General features: G+C 38.2%; 1 protein-coding gene across 1 annotated transcript; it reads left to right on the top strand.

Moving 5' to 3' along the window:
* Window positions 1-4,516: 4,516 nt before the first annotated feature.
* LOC143877029 (Sec23/Sec24 protein transport family protein) lies at window positions 4,517-23,535 on the top strand. Its single transcript, XM_077378741.1, has 12 exons — window positions 4,517-5,539; window positions 6,035-6,208; window positions 8,188-8,349; window positions 9,194-9,336; window positions 10,308-10,383; window positions 10,465-10,640; window positions 10,747-10,828; window positions 12,064-12,141; window positions 18,812-18,973; window positions 19,095-19,358; window positions 20,584-20,688; window positions 23,131-23,535. The coding sequence occupies exons 1-12, from the start codon at window positions 4,817-4,819 to the stop codon at window positions 23,269-23,271; spliced, it is 2,286 nt and encodes a 761-aa protein (XP_077234856.1). The 5' UTR covers window positions 4,517-4,816; the 3' UTR covers window positions 23,272-23,535.
* Window positions 23,536-23,806: the final 271 nt, after the last annotated feature.

Raw genomic sequence — 23,806 nt, 5'->3', positions numbered from 1 at the left:
TTTGGAGAAGTTGGTAAGTTAACAATGTCCCTAAAAAAAACCATAAGTATATCATTTCCCTCTAAATTGTGGGAAAAAAATCTGGTAGAAATTTTTTTTCTTGCAATCCACTAGGATGTGTTTGCCAAACATGATAAAATTTTCTAGATTTATTTTCTTAGCAAAATATTTTTCCAAGCTTTGATGATGCATTTTTCGGTAGAAATTATTTCAGTTAAAACATTTAAAACAAAAAAATAATCTTAACAACTTTTATTTGAACAGATTGATTAGTGTTAGGGGTAAAATCCTCACTCCCTACACGAGCATGAAGAGTGGCACCTAATTAAAATAGGTAACCAAACTTGCCTCATAGTATGAGTGCATGTGGGATTCTTCGGATTAGCAACGCCTCCTAAACTGGGAAGGCGCTCTAAAACGAAAGTCAGGATTAAGGACCGTTACTTCCCCACAAGATCGGTTGACCAACTTAGAAACCAGTTCTTACGAGGAAATCTGGTACTTATCAATAAGAATGGAAATTAACTCCAGGGGAAGTCAATGAGTGAGGAAAGACTCCTACTAAGGCAGGTCTCCTAGATTGCCTTGGACGACTTATCTATAAAAAGACCCCCCACGCTCAAAGTCACGCATCTTCCCATCATCCCTAACATCCTGAATATTCTCAATAGCATTCTAGTTTCATTGCTTGGTTTTTTCATGTGTGCCGATTTCTAACTTGAGCGCCGGAGTGGTCTCCCACAGTCCACCCTCCGGGACCCCAACACATTTTCTGTGAGTGCATATTACATATTGGAGCTCTACCATCTGTCAACCTGTAGCCAGATTTTGGCATCAACAGTTGGCAACCTTGGAAAATCATTTTTCAATGAGAAAAATTCAGGAGAAGTTTTTCAAGGTTGCCAACACATGCCTTAAGCCCTTGATCAACCATAGTCCTTAAAAATGTGCTGATGTTACAATTAGGGGTGGACATGGTTCCGGTTCGAACCGAGGAACCGAACCGAACTGGCACATATGGTTCGGTTCGGTTCGGTTCGGTTGCATTTCTATATGGTTCGGTTCCGGTTCCGAAATCCAGGAACCGGTGCAAATTCGGTTCGGTTCTGGGTTTGGGATTCCGGAACCGAAAACCGACCCTCACCTTAAGTCCTTAAGTTCCATACCTCCTCATTTGATAAAATCACCCCACGCCCATTTTAATTCACCCCCTTATAAGTTTTAATTCATGCAGGGGATGGAAATATCATTTCCACGAGATTTTATAGGGTGTGGAGTGTGGCCCTAAAATCTTGTATTTTCAAAAAAGTAATGTACGGCCCACTTCATAGGAATATCCAAACCGTTCATTTGTTGGGACACAACATAAATTGGTTGTGCCCCGGAAATCATCTTCAAGTGAGATTCCATTGATTGACAGTTAGGATCTTCCAATTACCAAGTGTAATTGGAACTGAACCGAGTGTAATTCATGTTGAACAGAATAACCAAGTGTTGGGTTCGGTCCCATGTTGAACAGAATAACCAATTGTAATTCATTATTCATATATAAACACTAAACAGGGGTTACAGGGCCATTGGTGGAGGTTGGGTAAACCCAGAACCGAACCGATTATATATGGTTCTGGTTCGGTTCGGTTCCATACATATATGGTTCGGTTCTGGTTCCAATTTCAGGGAACCGATTATATATGGTTCGGTTCTGGGTTTAGCCCATAACCGAACCGAACCGAACCATGTCCACCCCTAGTTACAATAGGGCGTCCATGCGATATGGGACTAGGATCGTGTTTGTCTGTTTAAGATAGATAAAATTTAAACCATCATAACATGGGACTTGGATCACATTTTATCATCAGGCCGATCGATAAAAGTTAGACCATCTTTAATTTATTCTACACCATGTAAAATAAATTATTTTACGCTTATTCTCAAGGCTCTGCTTCTTTCACCGTAAAAATGGACCTAAAATTTGTTTGTGGGACTTGCTAGTAGGGGTGTAAATGGATATTCGAAAATTCGATTACCGTCTGCATCCGAATCCGTTTAAAGTGAATATTATTCGGATCCGTTTCAAGCGGATATTATCCGAATCCGTTTATGAGATATCTGGCTCTTAGCGGATGCGAATCCGGTAAATGGTATATCCGATCTGTTTAACATCCGAATCCGAGAAGTAAATCCTTTTTATTTATTAATAATAATATCATTAATATTTAATTTTAGTAATGACACACTATCTTTTGTTTCTAAAAGAAAAGTGAATTTTCTTTTTAGAAAAAAACAAAAACAAAAAGTGTTTTGGGTAGGAAATGAAGTAATCTCTTATTTTAAGGGCATTCTTGGAGTTTGACATGGCTTCTTTATGAAGCAACAAATGTGGGTTGTAGGATGAAAGAGACAAATGGATGATGATGATTGAAAGAAGATGTCACAATTTATAGAGAATTCTAAAGCAAAAATGCCATCTAGGTCATTGATGGTAAATGGATGGCTCAGATCAAATTTTCAACTTAGGGTTATGTAAAAACCCAAAATGCAATTAAAAGATGGTACTTCTAAAGTTTGCAAGGAGAAGCAAGAGAGAAGAGAAAGGAAAAAGCTGAGACACCATCTTCAGCATTCCTTGGTGCCTCCAACCCCACCAAAATCCATTGCCGCCCCTCTCCTCCTTCTCACAATCACCTCCATCACCGCCAGACACCTCCATCTCTAACCAAATCCCCATCTCCATACCAATTTCTCTTCATCTTCCACAATCTGCACTCCCACTGCCCCTATTCAAAATAGCCCAAACCAATTCCACCATATACACACAAAAAAGAAAGAAAAAACTCAAAGACCACTACCAACACCATCATCCATCCCCAACGCCTCTCTCTCTCTCCCTCTCTCTCTCTCTCTGCCTTTGTTTTAAAATGAAGAAGAGGATCTCATATATTTTAGGGTTTGAGAGTTAATTTTGTGAAGAGAAGGTAGATGTCTGGTTTTAGGGTTTCGAAAATTCACTTGAGCAGTAAGAAGAAGAAAGATAAAGTGCTTAAATAAAATGTTCGAATTTACCGGATAAACGGATACGGATAATATCCGAATTCGAACAATATCCGGCGGATACGAATTTGGTAATAGATATTAAATATCTGTCTAATTTGAATCCGAATCCGAATTCGGATAATGTATACTGTAATCGAATTCGGATATAGCCATATCCGATTCGAATTCGATCCGTTTACACCCCTACTTGCTAGGCAATTTCGCGGAAAGCCATTTTGCGGAAAGCCATTTCTCGGCCGGCTTTTGCATGATAGAACAGCCATCTAGATGAATTAAATGAACAAGACAAAATCTGCCAAAAAGTCAACCAGTGTGGCTGTTCTCACATACAAAAGTTGGCCGAAAAATGGCTTTCCGCTAAATTGCCTAGCAAATTCCTTTGTCTTATGTTGTAAAAATTCACAAAAAAAAGTTTTACGTCCATTTTTACGTTGAAAGAAACGGAATTGAAAAAAATAGGCGTAAAATTTGTTTTATGCCCATTTTACGTCGAAAGAAACGGTTACTTCGAAAGAAACTGAGCCCTAGTAAATAAAAAATAAAAAATGTATTTCCTTAGAATGACTATCTAAAAAGTCTCTTTTATAGAATCAACAACCACTTGTAAATGACAAATCTTTTTAGTCCAGGGCATGCAAGTGGGATCGATACTGTAGAACATAAGGTAAAGACTACAAAAATCAGCTATTTAGTTGTTCACGGTGAATTCCTAAACAAAGCTTGTTGGATCAACAACCAAAGACATCCGTTCAAGCTGTTCTCAACTCCATTTGGCCGGCCTTATAGTTGCCGTTGGATCAACGACCAGATCAGGTAAATGAACTAGAAGTGGGGCCTGTCTTTTCATTCTTAATTTGCTTCGTAGAGAGTTTTTGGAAAGGGAAGTGATAAATCCACCCCATTTGATTACTTGGGACAACCACCACCAGCAGCAGTGTATCAATGACTACAGAGGGGTTGTTGTACTTCAGTCACAAAGATTCAATACTGGGTGTCTCAAGTAATTCAAAGGCGCAGATATATCACTTTTTTTTGGGAAATTGTGAGAACCTTTGATAGCTGGTTAAATAGTAAAAGACAAGATGAGTTGGCACAAGTATCAAAACATGGTAGTGCAAATATTAGTTACATTTCCTTTATTTAACTTTTAAATTATTTTATTTTAGATTTGTTTCCTTTGTTCGGGTTGTATTGCACGCCGTTTTCTTGCAAAATTAGAAGCGAATAAATCAGTTTGCTGATATTCACACGACCATATTTTGATAATGAGGCGAGCTCGCCTTGTTATACACTGTTCCTTAAGCTTTCAAAAGGTTACATTCCCAAAAGAATGATATATGGAAACCGAGAGTGAAACCGAACAAATAATTTTCCTCTCCCATGACTTGTTGGGTTCCACTCGGTTCAGCTCTAGTCTAGGTCTCCCTAGCAGCAGCACCCTTCCCAAAAAACATTCTCAGCGGCAAAACACGGCGAGTTCGTTCCATTATAAAAATGGTCGTGATTTTAGAGGATCCATGAAGCCCTACGGGTACCTTGATATCTTACGCCCCAGAAGGCCAGAAGTATATATAAGCGGCCGATTAAAACCCCTTCTCCATGCGTGACAAAGACTAAGACAAGAGCTTTTCGGCCACGTCACTTCGTGCAGAAACAAAAAAGACGAGGGATTCAGCGAAGAAGAAGAAGAAGAAGAAGAAGAAGAGTTAATAAAACGTAGAGTCGAGAAAACCCTAGAAATCGTTCTAAGAATCCTTCATCAATGGCGGAATTCCTGGACCTGGAATCACAAGACGGAATTCGAATGCCCTGGAATGTCTTCCCAGGCTCAAAACAAGAAGCAACAAATTGCGTAGTCCCCGTTTCTGCTATTTACACCCCCTTAAAATCCCTCCCAGACATGCCCGTTCTTCCCTACGCTCCTCTCCGTTGCCGTACATGCCGATCAGTCCTAAACCCTTTCTCAATCGTTGATTTCATCGCCAAGATCTGGATCTGCCCTTTCTGTTACCAACGCAATCATTTCCCCCCTCACTACGGCTCAATCACAGAAGAAAATCTCCCTGGAGAGCTTTTCCCTCAATACACAACGATCGAGTACGAATCTCCCTCGGAAAAATCCTCGATCCCTCCTGTTTTTCTCTTTGTTGTTGATACGTGCATAATCGAGGAAGAGTTAGGGTTTTTAAAGTCTGCCCTAACGCAAGCAATCGATCTATTGCCGGACAATTCGCTTGTTGGATTTATCACTTTTGGAACTTATGTTCAGGTTCATGAATTAGGGTTTGGGCAGATCCCTAAGTCTTATGTGTTTAGGGGTTCAAAGGAGATTTCAAAGGATCAGATTCTTGAGCAGATGTGTTTCTTCTCGAAGAAGCCGAAGCCGACTGTTGGTGTGATTGCTGGTGCCCGTGATGGGCTCTCTGCAGAGAGCATCTCTCGTTTTCTTTTGCCCGCTTCCGAGTGCGAATTCGTCTTGAATTCGGTATCCCTCCACACCCCCCCCCAGTTTGCAAACTTTTTTGATGAATTGGGATTGAAATCTGCAATTTGAATTCTTTTTGTTGTTGTTTATTTGTTTTCTAACAATGAAATTTTCCTTGCATTGATTTTCATGTCGAGCTGAGTTTTTTTTTTTTTCATAACTTATAAAGTCTTTCGAGGAACTGAGATTGAAATCTGCAACTTAAATTCTTTTTCCTGTTGTTTATTAGCTTTCTAACAGTGAAATTTTCAGTGTATATATTTTCATGTGGAGCTGAATGACTAGTTTGGGTTTTTTTTCCGCCTTTTTCACTTTCTATCTTGCTTAACCAAAAGGTGGTTTTATTTTTTTCCTGAATCACTGACAATTGACATGATACCGGACCACTGGACTAGACACTGGTTGCTTGGTTGTGTGCGGTGGTCAGACGATAGTTGTGATTTCTTGAGCATTGCATACTTGGCAACTGTAATTGTGTGTTGGTTTGTGATATAGGTTTTGGAGGAGCTTCAGAAAGATCCTTGGGCCGTCCCAGCGGACCAACGGGCATCAAGGTGCACAAGTACGGCGTTAAGTGTGGCTGCTAGTTTATTAGGGGCTTGTGTTCCTGGTTCTGGAGCGAGGATTATGGCCTTCATTGGTGGGCCATCAACAGAAGGACCTGGTGCTGTAAGTTTATCTGAGTTTTTCATTATTATTGAATCAGATTATATTTTTTTATATTTTTATATATTTTTTTGCATTCTGAAATTGCAATGCAGTGTTCTTTAATTGACCAACTTGATTTATTATTTCCTTTTTCGATTCAATGTGAAAACAAGTTCCTCTGTGCTACTCGACGTCTTTGAATTAGATTTTTTCATTCCAGTCATACCACTTTTGTGCGTCCTGAATTTGCATTCACAAGGCCTTGTCTTTCTCATTACAAGTGAAAATTGGATTTTTCTTTCTCTCTTGTTTTGAAGAATGATGCACATCTTAGGGAATATTGTGCTTAATCAATTTAGCTAAAGTCTATATTCATCAAGTTTGGAAGTGGTGGGAGTGACTTAATTGTGGATTTGTAAAATTTCCAATTATTAGTTATTAACTTATTCTATTGACACTGTAAGATTCAAAATTCAACAAGCTTTAAATTTCCTATCTTGAAATGATAGGGTTCCAAGGGCTTAAATTTTCTCACATTCATGACTCACGGGTCTACCATCGTCATTATTGACTTGGTAAAAAAAAATCTCTTGATGCCAAATCGTAATACTTGAGATTCTTTGGAGCATCACTTATAAGTCTGGTAGGATTGTTAAGCAGGATATCTTATAAAGGAATAGCTCTCATAATATTTTTTTTGAATGGTAGGAATAGCTCTCATAACATTTTTTTTTTGAAATGGAATAGCTCTCATAACATAAGACTAAAAAAAAGACTTAGGACCAATTATAGATTTATTTTAGGAAGAACAATGAACGATTAGCAGAATTTAACAATGGAGTCACTGATGGAACAGAAAACATGAACTATAATCAAGTTAATGAGTTAAATCTCAAATCAATAATAAATTTGAGCTCACACACAAAACTGAGATTAAAGAAGGAAATTATGGTTGCACTCTTAGAACAGAATTCAAGGTTAGGAAATAGAAAAGGAAACACTTTCAGAACAAGAAGAATATAATTGCCATTAAAAAACAGGAAGAATAGAATTGTGACCAAAAACACTGGTTAGAAATTTATTTTCTTGATGTCCTTAGGCCTGCGGTTAGGTCAGAATCATAAGTTTTTTCTTGATCGATGGATTTTGAAAGGTCCTCAAGAGGTTTTTTTTTATTTGAATGGTTGAAAGGTCCTCAAGAGTTAAAACATCCAACACTAATTCTAGTTTTTTAATCTAAATTCCTGAAACAAAAGAAAATTTTAGAAACATGAAAAAGAAATTAGAAAGTTGAAGAAGCAGGTTATGGATTTAAAGAATTAAGACAAACATAATCGAAGAATGGTAGAAGAGATTGAAACTGCAAGTATTTAAGAAAGCCTACAAAAAAACTATGAATGGAAGAAATCAAGAACTAGGGCTGAGAAAGAATAGAAATAAGAACCTTGGAGAGAATTAAAATCGAGATGACTTTGTATGATTTGGAAAAAAGAAATCGAACACTAGCAAACCATTAAAAAATAAAGCATATTACTAGCAAAGGAATACACCTTTGACTTTCTATCTAGCAATCCACCTAGAGTGGCTCAACATAAATCCGCGCGACAGATTTTGTCTGCAAAGCTCTCTATTTTTATTTCTCAAATTCGTAATGTGTTTTTTACAAGCAAATAACCCCTAGCTCATTAGTGTGATGATTTCTGAGGTTGTGCTGATAGTTTTGGTCAAGAACTTCATAGTTCATATAGTACTTTAGGAGTAGGATTGTCCTATATTACTTATGTCCATTCTTTCAACTAAAAGGTTTGTATAGGGTGTCTACTTCACCTATTAAACGTTCTTGTTTATCTTTGAGTTCCAATGACTGATTATGCCTGTAAGGATTAAGGACTAATTCATGATGTCTCTATGTCGTGTGTCATTAATTTTCTATCTACTTTATTGATACTTATTGCTTGGCTTTCACTCATGCATTCTTTTACATTACCAAACACTTGCAGATTGTATCAAAGAATTTATCTGAACCAATTCGTTCTCACAAGGATCTAGATAAAGATGCTGCACCCCTTTATCATAAAGCTGTTAAGTTTTATGAAGGGCTATCAAAGCAGCTTGTGAATCAAGGGCATGTGCTGGATTTGTTTGCTTGTGCTCCGGATCAGGTTTTTCACTTCCTCTATCTTGCATCATTCTTTTTATGGATTGTAGTCTGTCAGGAGTCTCAGGACATATATCATTACCCAATTTTGTATCTCTCTTATCTTTTTATTTCATGGAGGAAATATATCGTCTGAAATATACCCATGCAATTTTTTAGAATTCAGAAAAACCTGCACTGCTGCAGTTACTTGTGTGCTTGCGTGTCTCTATTTATTCATATATAAGGTTATTCAGGCAGGCTTGAACTGACTTGTTAAGTTGGTTTAAATTTATTTTTTTAATGGCTAAAGGGTCATGAGTGCAACACGGGGATTTCCCAGGAAGTTGGCTGCAATTCATTCAGTTTGATTATCTTAGATAGTTTTTCATTTCTTTTTTTTTCATTTTAGAAAAAAAGGATTTGTTTGAAACTACTTCAACCCCCATGTCTTGCAGTCTGGGAATCCCAACCCTATCTTTACATCTTTCCCTCAAATTAACTTGGCCAATATCTGTCATAACTGGCTGATAGCTTGCACCATAATTGGCTAAAACTGATAGTGGTGGTAATGCCCTAGATATTCACTTGAACGGTTTAATCTTTTAGAATTTGCACTTTCTGGCTCCTGTACTCCTTCTTGGTTAACTTGTAAGTACTCAGGCACTTTAATTGTGTGATTTTATGGTTGTGTCATTCTTGCAAGGTCTCTCCTGGTAACAGCTATTAAGCTTGACTGGTTGAGTAATTGCATCTTTGAGTTACTAGCCCTGTCCGTGACGTCCCTACCATATTATGTTTTTGTATTTATTTTCATTCTCCTGCCGACCAAGGATGGAGCTTACCAGATTTTGTTTAATGTGTCCCAGGTGGGCGTGGCAGAGCTGAAAGTTGCAGTTGAAAGGAGCGGGGGTCTGGTTGTGCTAGCAGAAAGTTTTGGCCATTCCGTTTTCAAGGACTCACTCAAGCACATCTTTCATTCAAGTGATTTTGACCTTGGTCTATCATTTAAGTAAGCCTTTGCTTCCAGCTAATTCAGGTTTTGTATCACCTAGGGTCTCTTTGGACACCCCTAAAAATTATTTCTGTATAATCATATATGACTCTTATCTGCATATAATCTTATATGCATATAGTCTTATCTGCACACACACACACACACGTGTGTGTGTGTGTGTGTTGTCCCCCCCCACCACACACACACACACACCCACACCCACTCACACACCCACACACACACCCTACCCACAAGGAATCTGTAGTGGGCCAGGTCACCTGACAGGCTATCAGGTTCATTTGGGCTAGGGTAAGACTTGGGATGTTGGTGATTAAAAAGACAAATTGGATGTGGTCTTCGTAAAAGTATGAGAACTGCAAAACTTTCCACTTTCAGATGCCATAGACCACACTGCCCACATAGTTGACCGGTTGAGTAAACGAGCACACCATAGACCAAACGAGAACTCCAAAATATTAAAATTCAATGTGTCTTTACGAGTAAAGAGAAAGGCAATACCATATAAGGCTGCAAAAGGCCAGCACATTCAGGTATTGGCCATGCCTAGAGCCACAGTTTGTAATTTAGCCTAAAAATGTAATTGGGTCATTGGACTAATGTTGTAGCCATCAGTTAGCTTGATTAGGGTTAGGCATTACCCTTAGCAAGAAAAAACCAGGCCTAGCTTGATCATAATCTCGGGCCCGCTTTAGCATGCTTAGTAGCTGAAAGAGATATTCATTCATATAGTCATCTGTTAATTCCTCTTGAAGTGTAGTTTCTTTGAACTCACAAAGTTGATGTGTGGATGTCTCATCCTCATTAGAGTATCATTTGAGCATGGTTAGACATTTAGATATTTAACTTAAATTTCTTTCTAATCATTCATGTTGGTCTGGGTCCTCTATCTTTCAGGCCAAATATATTCTTTTTGAAAGAGGAGAACCCTTGTTCGTTTTAAGCTTCTGATTAACCTTATTTTGCAGTGGTATATTTGAAATTAATTGCTCGAAAGATGTTAAAGTTCAGGGCGTTATTGGTCCTTGTGCATCTCTTGAGAAGGTATTCTTGAAGGCATCTCCCATTTGTCAATCTTATTGTCAGTTTCTGTACTGATACAATTATTGGTTATCTTTCATACAGAAAGGTCCTTTGTGCTCTGAAACAGTTGTTGGACAGGGAAATACAAGTGCCTGGAAAATGTGTGGTATTGATAAAGCAACGTCATTGTGTTTGGTATTTGAGATTGTTAAAAAGGACAGTCCAGATGCAATTGGTCAGCCCACAAGCAATCAATTTTACTTCCAATTTTTAACTTAGTATGATCTCTTGTCCCATACCATCTTGAATGTCACCATAGATTAGTCTGGAGTCAGGACTGTAGAGATGAAACCTTTTTTACTGATTACGGATATTCTGCTGCAGTTATCAACATAGTAATGGTCAAATGAGGCTTCGTGCTACAACCCTTTCCAGAAGATGGGTAGCTGGACCAGGCAGTATTCAGGTAAGCTCGTGTTTTCAACTTTCAAAGCTGCTGATATCATACTTTCTATTTCATGCATTTGAACATCAATATTGCACATGGCTGTAACTAGGGGTGCAACTCGGGCCGGGTTGGGTCAGGTTGAGGCCAGCCCTAGCCCAACCCAAGGACCCAAAACCTCAACCCTAACCCAAACCAACTCGAACTTCGAGTCAAGGAGGGTCAATTGTAACCCAACCCCCTTTAAATCTCTCAACCCTAACCCACTGGGTTGGAATGAATTAGGTTTGGGTTGGTTCGAGGAAAAAAATAGAAAACATTACAAATAAAAAAAAATCATAAACCTAAATCCCTATAAAATCACGATAAAAGTAGGGGGACGAGGTCAGATTCGGGTCGGGCTGGGTTACCCGAGGCCTCATCCCTAATCCCTAACCCAACCGTTTAGTGCTGCCGGAGGAGACATCACGGAGGCAAAGATCAGGAGTGAAAGGGCTAAAGGAGACAAGAATACAACATACTTTGATTGTGTAGTTTCTGCTAGAAGACGGGGGAATCACATCAGTGCACTGCAGGTGAATGGTTCACAACCTAGTGACTTACATCGTTGCACATGTCTGATATTTCAGTATATACCACATTTCACATGTAATTCATATAAATATTTATACATAACACATACACCACATCTTACATGCGTATAAATATAATTATGCAAGACATGCTGGTATATTACACCTACGTTTTGCTTTCACCATGCGTTTTGGTTTTGGTTTGTAATTAATTGGGGATGAAAACGGAAACATTTCGAGTAGTACTAGGATGGGTGACCTCTTGGGAAGTCCTCATGTTGCACCCCTCTAATTTTTATCTTAAAAAGAAAACGGAAACATGTCTGTCGTTCCGTGTCGGTATCTGTGGAAATATAAATCTATTATAGGGGCACTATGTTTTCATATCCCTCCCCACCTCAGGAATGGGAATCTGCTAACAACTCTTATTGTCCGAATCGCTAGAGTTATGGATCATATCACAGAAGTGAAGGTTACGAATTCACTGGCCCTGAGGGGAGCAAGCGTTCCCGCTGTTTTAGATTAAGACTGGCAATATTCTTGTTTATCATGCTTGAATTGTAATGGCACCTATTGTACCCTTGAAAGTTGAATTTTTGTCCATGGTTTTTGCTGTTTTTGTTCTTTTAGTTAGGATGTTTGTTTTCATGATTTCCCCTGAACGTATTTTATTTTGATGTATAGGATTTAGTGGCTGGATTTGATCAAGAAGCAGCTGCTGTAGTCATGGCACGCTTAGTGTCTTTCAAAATGGAGACAGAGGTAATTCGTGAGTAGTACTATATGCTACCCTGTTTTTGTATGACTTGGTTGAAGGAATTGCTTCCTGAGATGTTGAGACTTCATCCTATTTAGTTTACTTGATTATATGTTATTTTCTTGGTTGTGTTGTAACTTGTAAGCATCTCGCATTGGTAGATTCCCTCTAGTGCTGTCTTTTCCAGTTCATTTATTTTTTAATGAATTGTTATTACTTTTATTTAATATTGGAGGTAATTAATTATGATTACATTGTGTACCAATCTGAAACCATCAAAGTAATCTTTGATTTCGAATTGGTTTCTGGGATGTATATCAAATATTAAATACCAACGTTGGCTGTCAATTTTTTACTATTAAAGCATGGTCTTTTTCTGAAGATTTGCCTTTAACATTACAGAAAAATCGTTTTCCTATCTAAGTGATACTGTAAAGTGGGGACATCAAGCTTGGATGATACTGGTTCCACTAAAAGTGTTTAGTTGCATTGAGTGAAATGGACATTATTTTTTATCCAAAGTTTGAAATAGTTTTTGTGGAACAGTATTAGAAACATGAAGAAACATTTACTGCCAGATGACCTTTGCTACATGTGTTTTTTGTTTGACTCTAGTGTTTCTTTGTCCCACATTAGTTCAGGAGAGGTCCTTGCTTTAATTTCCATTTTTTTATGAAATTGAGAAATTCTCTCCTACACTTGTTGTTAACCAGAATTAATTCCTTAAATAGTTACAATAACCAGTATGTTCATGTACTACTGACCAAAAAATATAACCTCTACAAAAGTTCCCTACGCTGGAAAAAAATTGCTTATTTGGATTCTGAAATCTGAATGAAATTGTAAGAGAGCAGCCACACAAAAAATTTCTTCCAAAATAAGTGTCATTAATAATTTATGTAAATTAATATACTTTTCTTTTGTGTTTGAAAAAGTTAAAATATAAGCGATGTGTTTAGGATTGGGAACTTCTACTAATAGGACTCCTAGTAACTATTCCCAGAAATGTGATATACTACTAACCTTAGTTGTAAATTCCGTTTCGGTCGCCATTTCGTTTTGGCTACCGAAACGAAATTTCGGTGGGATTTCGGTCATTTCGGTGCATTTCGGTCGAAACTTTTCGTTAACACAAAAAGTATATTAAAAAATCTGAGAAAAATCCAAAAAAATAAAAAATCAATAGAAAAAGATGAAAAACTAATAAATAATCCAAAATATGTGTCCCAAAAAGCATATTCATTACTTAAACACATAAAGTCTTGCACAAGTCCAACTGATAGTCTGATATATTGAAAAACATAAAAAAAAAGAAATACATGAAAGTGAAACATAGACAATAGCTACTAGCAACAACTCTCAGTCATCATAACCCGGATGATCATACTCAATGTCTTCTTCGTCGTCGTCGCCGCCGCCGTCATCACCACTTGGACCACCAGTAGGGACATCTTCTTCAAGAGGCATGAGAAAGTCGTCGTCGTCGTCTCCGGCTCCAACCAAGTAGGGGCTTCAAGATTTTCCCACCCAATGTCTTCCGGCGTGAATATGACATCTTCTTCTTCTGCAACCCAATCCATCATGACATTCAGATGGTCTATGCTCAAAGGGTCACTAGTGGTAGATGATTTCCTCAACAAGTCCCTGAAAAGGAAAACATTAAGTTTAATGTCAAAGGTTAAACTTAAAAGCTTAAAGTGATGAGGTGAGAGTTGAAAACATTATATTACATTGTATATCTTTCTCGAAACTTAAGATTGTAATGGACAAACACGAAGTCATCTAATCTCTGGTGCTCCAACCTATTTCTCTTTGCAGAGTGAATGTGTTCGAAGGTGCTCCAATTCCTTTCACACCCAGTCGCACTGCAGGTCTGACTGAGGATTCTGATCGCAAAGGTCTGTAATTCTTCCACGTCACCTCCGAATTGATTCCACCGTGCAACTGTAAAGTAACAAATAGTAAAAGTTAAAATGAATTATACTTAATTAAACAAACAACTCAAATATACCTGGTCCCAACTTCGTTCGGTTGCGGATTGCAAGCTTCATTCCAAACATACCCTTAGCCTCTCGATAATCCTCAATCTGATTGGTGATGAGGTCTTGTGTAGCTTCATCAGGTACCAGTCGAGTGATGCATGCCAACAAGCATCTGGTTACTTCAGTGTGCCTAGAGAAGGTAGGAGTGAAAAAGAGAGCATAAGAAAATATCTTGCTGCATTGAGAGGACTGTGGAGTTGTCTATCCCATCTTTGGTCGATGATCCTCCAAATGGGCATGTAAGCTGATTTTCTCTTCAACCTCTCCTTGATGTTCTCTTTGGCCTTATCCATGCCTCATATAGGTAACCCATCGTCGGTTTGTCTTGCCGATCTACCAAACGCAGCACTCTCACTAAAGGCTCACTGATATTTAGAATGTACTTGCATTGGTCCCAAAAAGATTTATCCAACACAGTACTAACTACCCCTTCACTCAGTGGGTGTTGGACAAACCTACTAGTACTATACTCATCAGACACAAACATCTGCTGAAGTGCTTTCCGATTCAACACCAGACTTTGTATGCTAATGAAATTTGTAGCAAATCTGGTTGCAGCAGGGCGGCACAACTCCTTCCCACCTGTGAACTTCTTCCTCATCAAATTTAAGAGGCTTCCATGGTTGTAGATGAACTTTGTAATCGTCCGAGCCCTCTCAATTGTGGTTGCTATGTGAGAAAATACAGTCGGTTTGCACAGATGCTCTAAGATGAGATCTAAGTAATGAGCTGTGCACGGAGTTCAGAAGAATGTATCAAACGCGGCTTCTAATCTTTTCCCAGCAGTTTTGCAACTTGGCTCACTGTTAGTTACAAATTGCACCACATATTCCGGATTCACCTCTCCGACAATCTTTTCAAAGATATTGTATAATTCATCGGCATTCTTCACTATGCCAGATGCATCAACGGATTTGAGGAATATGACTATTTTAGGGCAGTACACCAAAAAGTTTATTAGGGAACGTTGTTTGGTGTCTGTCCATCCATCTGCCATAATGCTACAGCTAGTGTATCTCCATGACATCTTAATCTCCTCCAAGTAGTTGTTTACCTCATCCACTGTATTCTTCAAAATGGAACCCCTTAAAGCATGATAAGTAGGTGCCTTATAACCCGAACTCACGGCATTCACAGCATCAAACATAGGTTGCCAGAAAGGTGAATTGGCAGGCAATTGTGTGCCAATGTCTTCTTCATCCTCTCTTCTTCTTCGTCTGGTGTGCCATAAAAACCTCCAACCTCTGCTCTGGATAGGCTCACCCTAGCCCTTTCTTTTCTCTTTGCATCTAAAAGTTGCTTCATTCGATATTTTACATCTTCAGTCACTTTTTTGCATGATGCTACTTCACCAGGAACAGCCGCTAAATGTTCTTTCAAGCGGGTTATACCTCCACCCGATATGACTTTGGCACAGAATATGCAAGTTACTTTATTTTTTTTGACCCGGAACCAATGTACCGTAAGCCCATGCCGGGTCATCCGATCTAGTGGGTGCCGAACCAATAGAGGATGCTCCTGCAGAAGGTCCCGAGCCCGGCCCACTCATTCTGAAATGAAGTAGAAGAAGGGGAAAAATGAATTAGAAGAAAGAAAATTGAAACAAATTACAAAAAAATGAAGTAGAAGGGGACAAATGAAGTAAGAAATAAAAGAAAGGAAATGGAAAGAAATAAAGAGAACCTTGAGGTTAAACTTGAGTTGAAGAGAAGAAGAAAAAATTAGCCTTCACTCACTTGAAATAAGCCTTTGGAAATAGTTCTTGACTTCTTGTAGTGGTAAGTTGAATGTATGCCTTCCCTTTGCTCCAAAATAGACTTGGATTGAGTTGAAGAAGAGGGTAGACTTGTAGGAAATTTAGTAGAATAGATAATGTAAGTGAAAATAGAGAAAGAAGGAGAATCACTTATGTGAAGGTGGAGGATAAGAAGGTAGGGAAAAGGCTATTTATAGAGTTTTTAATTGATTGTGCATTTAAAAATGACTAAAATACCCTTCCCAACAGCTATAAACGGTCACATTTTGAGGTTAAAATGGTCAAAAACCAAAAAGAGCCGTTCCAGAGGCATTGTTGTAAAATCTGCAAAATCCAGTCAAACTAGCCGTTATGCACGATTCCGGCCGGAATGGAGAATTTCATCCATTCCGGACGAAATTCCGAATTTCGGAAAATTTTGTCCGGAATGGAAAGAAATTTCCACCGGAACGAAAATTTTGGAATTTCGTTCCAGAATTGGAACGAAACCGGTTCGTTTCGTCCATTCTGGATGAAACGAAACGGAATTTACAACAAAGCTACTAACATATGATAAAAAAAAAGTCCCATCCTCCATTGCGTGATGCACTCTAAGACAAACACTAGAAACTAATGGAAAAGCTTGTGACTGATGAATTTAAAAAGTTTCAATTTATACGACCTCTGTAACAAAAAATAAAAATGCAAATTACGAAAGAACCAAAAAGATCTGGAGGTTTATAAGATCTCCCAATTTATGCGTCGTATGTTATGAAAAGGATAAATATTTTTAAAAGCCACATGAATAAGTAATTGGGGTAACTGCAATGCGTGCACCCTATGTTTGCTGCATGTGGCCTTCTTTTCAAGTTTGCTTTTTTAACCCCCTTAAGACAATTATTTTAATTGCAATATTTTTTGTCTATTTTTCTAGAATTAAATATGTAAGATTAGGTTGGCCAAGCCACTGGCTACCGGCTTGTTTTCCATCCGTACATATTGTATAAAGATTTTCGCTCTATAGGAAGTTGTTTTTTATTTTGTTGTTCTCGGTGGCCTTGGACAAAGAAGTGAAGGTATCTGAATGCTTCGAGAGAATTCAAAATAAGGTGGTTTGGTCCCCATGTTTCAGAAGAAATTTTTTGAGCGAGAATTACCGGATATCTCTCAGTTGCTTCAACTCATTCAGGGGTGCTATATAAAAAGAAGTGGGGTGGACAAACGAATCTGGATTTGGGATTCATCTGACTTCTTTTCCGTGAAATCCTTTTATTATCAATTACTGCCTGCTTTTGGATCCCCTATTTCTGCTGCTGTTTGGAGGTTTTTGGGCCCCCCATCGGTCTCTTTTTCAGTTGGGCAGTGTGCAACGGGAGGATTCATACCATTGATTTTCTAAGAAAAAGGGGTATGTGCCTGGTGGACCATTGCTCGCTCTGTCTGGAGGATGGGGAATCGATTGACCACCTCTTTATTCATTGCAAGGTATCAAGGGCGATTTGGGGCTTCATTCTAGACAGGTTTGGCATTTGTTGGGTCTTCCCCAAGTCTATAGCATATTTATTTTCGAGTTGGGATTTTGTGCCCTGGAAGAAAAAAGGTAAGCTGCTCTGGAGGTTATGTTTGATAGCATTGTGGTGGGTCATTTGGAAGGAACGAAACTCGAGAGTTTTCGAAGGAGCGGCAAAGTCATCGTATTGGTTATATAATAAAATCATAGCGTTAGTTATTTTTTGGGTAAAAAGCAACCCTCTGTTCACTTTCGTCTCAGCTTTCGATCTTTGGGAGGGGTGGCGCATTGTGTGCTCTGAAGGTTTGAGGAGAGAGAAGAGAAGTCAGAAATGGGAAGCCCCCCCTGAAGGGTCTATTAAACTAAATTTTGATGGGTCCTGTCTGGGTAATCCGGGTCCAGCTGGGATTTGAGGCCTTTGTAGGGACTCCCGAGGGGGAGTATCGTGGGCTTTTGCAGGTCCAATTGGAATGACTGATTCGTCTGAAGCGGAAGTAAGGGCTGCATATCAGGGGATTAAGAGACTAAGTGTTGATTCTTATGATAGGGTAATTGTGGAAGGAGACTCTTCAAATGTAATCGGTTGGTTAACGGGGAGAGTGGTTCCTCCGTGGAGATTTTTGAGTTACTTTGAGGAAATTCATGATCTCATTGCAGAGTCATCTATGGTTTGTAAGCATGTTAGACGCGAAGCAAATGGGGAGGCGGACTCCCTCGCTAGATCTGGTGTTCTAAAAGAGGGGCTGGAGTGGTTCGATTTCCTTCCTCCGTGAGAAGTGTGTGAGGTCTTGATGTCTATTTTCTTGTGTTGTTTTTAATGTTATTTATGTATTCTCTCTTTGTATCTTTGGTGGACCATCTCGGCTCCCCTTTTTAATATATTACCATTTCAAAAAAAGAAAGGAAGTTGTTTTTTATTGAGTCGCATCTTGTTTGGAGGGAGTGTTTGATTTTTGTATATCATGTATATATTATATTCTATTAGTTTATATAATATTAATTGTGAGATTATCATATACATCATTAAAGTAGATGCATCACATTAAGGGTTGTAAGGGTTGGTGTATGAACTTGAGAATTGTTTTTCGTTGATAAGTATGTTCAGTTACCCATTCATCGTATGAGAATCCATTGTACTTTTGCATCATTAAACAAGAAGATAAACTTTCGTAATAAAAGTTATTTGGCAGTTTTCCTGGTTTACTCAACCTCCGGTGCAACAAGACACGCATAACTTTATCACTTATCTTGGAAAGATGAAGCAAAAGTTATTTCCTTTGATTTGATTGGCTCTCTCATTATCTGCTATGGTCATCGTTCATTTTTTTTTATTAATGTGGCCATGAGGTTGGTCTTAATTGTGACTAAGAGGTGTGATTACTATGCAGGCCGAATTCGATCCAATCAGATGGCTTGACAGGTCATTAATTCGGTTATGTTCTCGTTTTGGAGACTTCCAGAAAGATAGTCCTTCTTCTTTCAGCTTATCTCCACGTTTTTCAATCTTTCCACAGTTTATTTTTCATTTGAGACGGTCTCAATTTGTCCAGGTACGCTGTAAAGTCTTTATTAGGCTGTGTGCATCTACATTTGTTCAAAGCATTGTTATGCGATCTCGTGTCTTTGTTTTTTTTTTTTTCATGTTTAATTATGGTTATATTTTTGTTACAGGTTTTTAACAACAGTCCAGATGAAACTGCATACTTTAGAATGATACTGAATAGGGAGAACGTAGCCAATTCGGTTGTGATGATTCAGCCTTCATTGATATCTTACTCTTTCCATTCAGCCCCAGAACCAGTTCTCCTAGATGTAGCTGCTATTGCTGCTGATAGAATCCTTCTCCTGGATTCCTATTTTACAGTTGTCATATTTCACGGAATTACTATTGCTCAATGGCGGAATGCTGGCTACCAAAATCAAGCAGAACATGAGGTACTTTAGCATGCATATTGAATGTGAACGTCTGTGCTTAGTGATGTATGTGGTCCCGTTAAAATCATCATTGTTGTTATTGTTTTCTATTTTCTTAAGCACAGTGCAATTGAATTTGATCAAATATTATATATTTTCTATACTTTAAAAAAAAATATATATATAAAACGACAATGTTATTAATGGATAATAACACAATTGCAAGAGGGGAAGATCTGACCAATACATAAAGCAGGCCTAGAGGAGAGATCCATCTTTGGCAATTATGTCCAGACACTTCGTTTCCTCCAAATTATGGCTGAATGGTATCTCTTGGCTGCAAGACAGATCCATTGCTCATGTATGACCATCCAAGCAGCTAGGCTAGCAAAATTTCATTTTCGTAGGATCTTCTCTGCATGCTGGCACAGGAAGCTGTGAATGGTGAAGGCCACACTGAGATGTAAAAAGGAGTGAACAGGTCAAGAACATGTTGAAGAAATGGATCACATGCATCAGTAAGTAGAGAGGTCTTTAGGGGTTTATTTATGATTGTTAGTTGGGAATTCAGGGACTGTGGGTAGGTGTTTAGGGCTGAAGGAAAAGGATTTAGAAATGTTTCTTGGATCTGTGGACAGATCAAGAACATGTTGAAGAAAGGGATCGAGGTGGGCTGTCGGCTGTGCAAAATTAGGGAAAATAGGTTGGGAACAAAGGTGGGAGCAAGGATGTTGATTGGATGGGTTTTGATCAGGAATCACAGAAGATTACAGATCAATAGAATCAGGAAGTATGTGCAAGGATTCAAGAACTGAAATAAATAAGTTCAATAAGAGAGGAATAAGAGAAAAAAAAAGAACAAAGAGGAAAAAAAGAGTGAGGGAAGAAGAGAACCTAGAATCACTCAACGGTTCGTAGTAATCACACTCAGGCTTGAAGCATCACGCTCCAATGTTTGCGAGGGCTGCAACCCTCTTAAATTTTCATTCCATATTCTATATCTCAAAGGGCAAAAGGCCTTACATGTATATAGGCAAAAACAAACCCCATGCACAACCAAGCGAATGTGGGTTGTAGGACTCTAGTTTTACCACCTCTAAAACACATAAGACCCAATCACATCTTCTCATTCTTCCAAAGTTCCTAGTTACTTCAAATCCAAGAATCAGTTTATTTATTTATTTTTATTGGCATTAGTTTAAATTTATTATGTTTGTGTAACCTCTATACTGCCAAATTCTTTCAGGTTTTTGCCCAATTGCTGCGTGCCCCTCGTGATGATTCGGATGCAATAATCAAGGAGCATTTTCCTGTTCCCCGCTTGGTCATTTGTGATCAACATGGCTCACAGGTTAGTTCCATTTTCATTGTGTTTGTCATAGATCACTCAAAATCAACATCTCAATGAATTTTGAAACTGAAAAATTGCTGATGCATTTGCAATTTGTTGCCCAGTTTGGAATTGATAAATTTGATGATCAATCTAAGTATTTGTCATCACAAAAAAAAAAAATCTAAGTATTTTACTAAACTGAAAATTTATGATCCATTTGTCATCATATGTTTTGATAAATACTACAAATATTATATCCAGCATTCCTGTCAAGGTGATCCTAGCAGAATAAGAACCATGCAGAACATTTACTTTCACATATGTATGTATTCAACCTCCCCCTTTCATCACAAGCGTGCATGTGTTTCTTTCAATTTTCACCTGAAAAGCAATAGACCTAACAATTCCACCTAATAGATAATGAAACTCCTGACATTTTCAAAAAAAGATTATGTAACTCCTGAGAAAACAGATTAGACAGCAGATAGAGTACACTGAAGTAAAAATGTCTTTTTATTTCTCTTAGAACTCTTTGCTTGAGACACCAAAATGGGGACATCTTTTAAGGATAACAGTGAGTCACAAGAACCATCCACTTGTAAAATTCATAATATCTTCAAATCCTTCTATTTTTTCTTTCTTTCTGCTAACAATTCCACCTAATAGATAATGAAACTCCTGACATTTTCAAAAAAAGATTATGTAACTCCTGAGAAAACAGATTAGACAGCAGATAGAGTACACTGAAGTAAAAATGTCTTTTTATTTCTCTTAGAACTCTTTGCTTGAGACACCAAAATGGGGACATCTTTTAAGGATAACAGTGAGTCACAAGAACCATCCACCTGTAAAATTCATAATATCTTCAAATCCTTCTATTTTTTCTTTCTTTCTGCTATTGGAGTATAATCAATAGATGATGTAAGGCCGATATGGAAGGAAAATAGACTAGATATCTTGGGTTTGAACTTAAAGACGAACGGGTCGTTTGCAAGGTTTAAGCAAAGAGACTGGGATTAGGTTACTTTAGACCCAAACTGAAGTGACTGGTTCTAATAGGATCATCTACTTGATTTGAATGTAACAGGGAGAGCATAACAGTTTCTTTAAAGTTGAGGAATCGACAACTTCAGGGCTGCATGAAAGGAAAATGTGAAGATTTAACACAATGTTATGAAACTCGGCAATCCAAAAGACAGTTTTTGGGGGGTTTTACTAAGAAAGATGGAAACTCAGACTTCAAAGAAACTGTTTGTGGGGTTGGCCTAATCATAAAACACTAAAACTTTAGGTAAAAAAAAGAAAGAACTAGATGATCAAGAACTAACATATCTAAATACCCGATATAACTTAGATGGGTAATTATGTTATCATTACACTAACATGCCCACAACTTCACACCAATGGAACCCTATGGCATCTCACCCACGGTTTTAAGGCCTTGCATCTTAAGGAGCAGAAATCACTTCCACGATTTTCAAAGGTTGGAAAAAATGTGTTTAATTCATCCATAGCATAATGTCAATGTCCCTAGGCCTTCTGTCTATAGATCCCTTCTCCACGACTTGCTAAAATACTGCTAACTAAACTTACCAAGTAGACTCCTAATTAAACTTAGCAACTTCTAACTCAATGTTACTAACAGTCATCATTAAAACTAACTTACCAATAGCAAAAGTCCCAAAAAAGAAACAAATATTTAACTATGCTAATTAATTCCTATGATTTTCCTCTAGCTAATAATAGAAACTTCTCCGAATGACTAACAAGCCAACTTAAATGATGATTCCCTATGATGTTGGCCCAGGTGGTAGGCTACATATTGTCAAGCAACAAGTCCCACGAAACTGCTTTGACTGGAGTCAAACAATTGTGGACTTGTCTTGCTCCAAAATACATGCCCCCAATCGTGGACTTGTCTTGCTTCAAAATAATGAGAGTTGGCCCCGTGGGCCCACTCCAGCACATTCTTGAGTACACCATTGCTCGAGATTCTTTCTTCTCTTGTTATTTTCCAATGTACAATAGTGTGTTCAATTTGATGGGCTGAGGATCTTGACAAAACCTGATTAGAAATTTTGAGCCTGAAACCTTTACAATTTTATCTCTGTTCTATGGCTTGTGTGATTCCAGTATAGCATCAGTTTGATAATATTAGTGGGGCATGATAATTTTTTTGGAGGCCATTTTTTTTGGCTTTTGCTTTATCTTCCCCCCCTTTTGAAGTCTTCAGTCATCTAATTTCATTTTTATTCTCACTGATCAAATAGGTTCATTTATTCTCAATATGTGCACCCGTGTATGTTAGTTTGCATATGCATGCAGACATGGTAGATTGTGCTCACATTTAATTTAAGTTGGTGTTAGGAGCTTGAATGAATATTTTGGGTGATAGAAGAATGTTTCATGGTTTTAGTTGTGCCTATGTGGTGCTCTAATTCTTAATTGTGATTGACTCAGGCCCGTTTCCTATTGGCGAAATTGAATCCATCTGCCACCTACAACTCAGACACTCCACCACCAGGAGGGGATGTCATCTTCACCGATGATGTAAGTTTCCAGGTGTTTTTGGATCATCTCCAGAGGCTGGCCGTTCAGTAATTGGTATGGCAGCCTCCCCGATTTTGTAAAATTTATCTTTTCTCTGTACATTCAGTTGTACTTTATTTAGGCTTCTCCAAACATCACCTCTGTTTTTCTTGTTAATTTTTTATATATTTAGGCTGCGTCGTTTCTCTTGTACAAATTTTCTTATTTACTGGGATTTGCATGTTTATTTTTATCAATAATAATAATCTATGAATCCTATTGTGCTGATACAAAAAGTTATCTTAAGGATTGTGCACCTATGTAGATTATCTTTCACCTCTGCTCAAGACATTTATTTATTTATCATGGAACAATAATGATGGGGCGAAACGCCCTTGCCCGAGGAGTTGAAAGTGATCTCTTTCTAGTTGGAGCGGCCCCTTTGCTGCAACACTGCCCTTGTTTTTGGTTTTTGTTGTTTGTTTTGTCATTGCTTAGCTATCTTAGAGCTTTTGTTTGCTGTTGCGTTTCTTCTGGGCCTTCCTTTCTCGCTTCTTTTGTGTCGTCTTCTCCTGTTCTCGATAAAGTTTTCATCATCTCTATGACT

The sequence above is a fragment of the Tasmannia lanceolata genome, unplaced genomic scaffold (genome assembly GCF_043159265.1).
Source record: "Tasmannia lanceolata isolate RefF3 unplaced genomic scaffold, GAP_Taslan_0.1 ptg000005l, whole genome shotgun sequence".
Taxonomy (NCBI): Eukaryota; Viridiplantae; Streptophyta; class Magnoliopsida; order Canellales; family Winteraceae; genus Tasmannia; species Tasmannia lanceolata.
The sequence above is the reverse complement of the archived record's forward strand: the minus strand, read 5'-3'. Positions and strand labels throughout refer to the sequence as shown.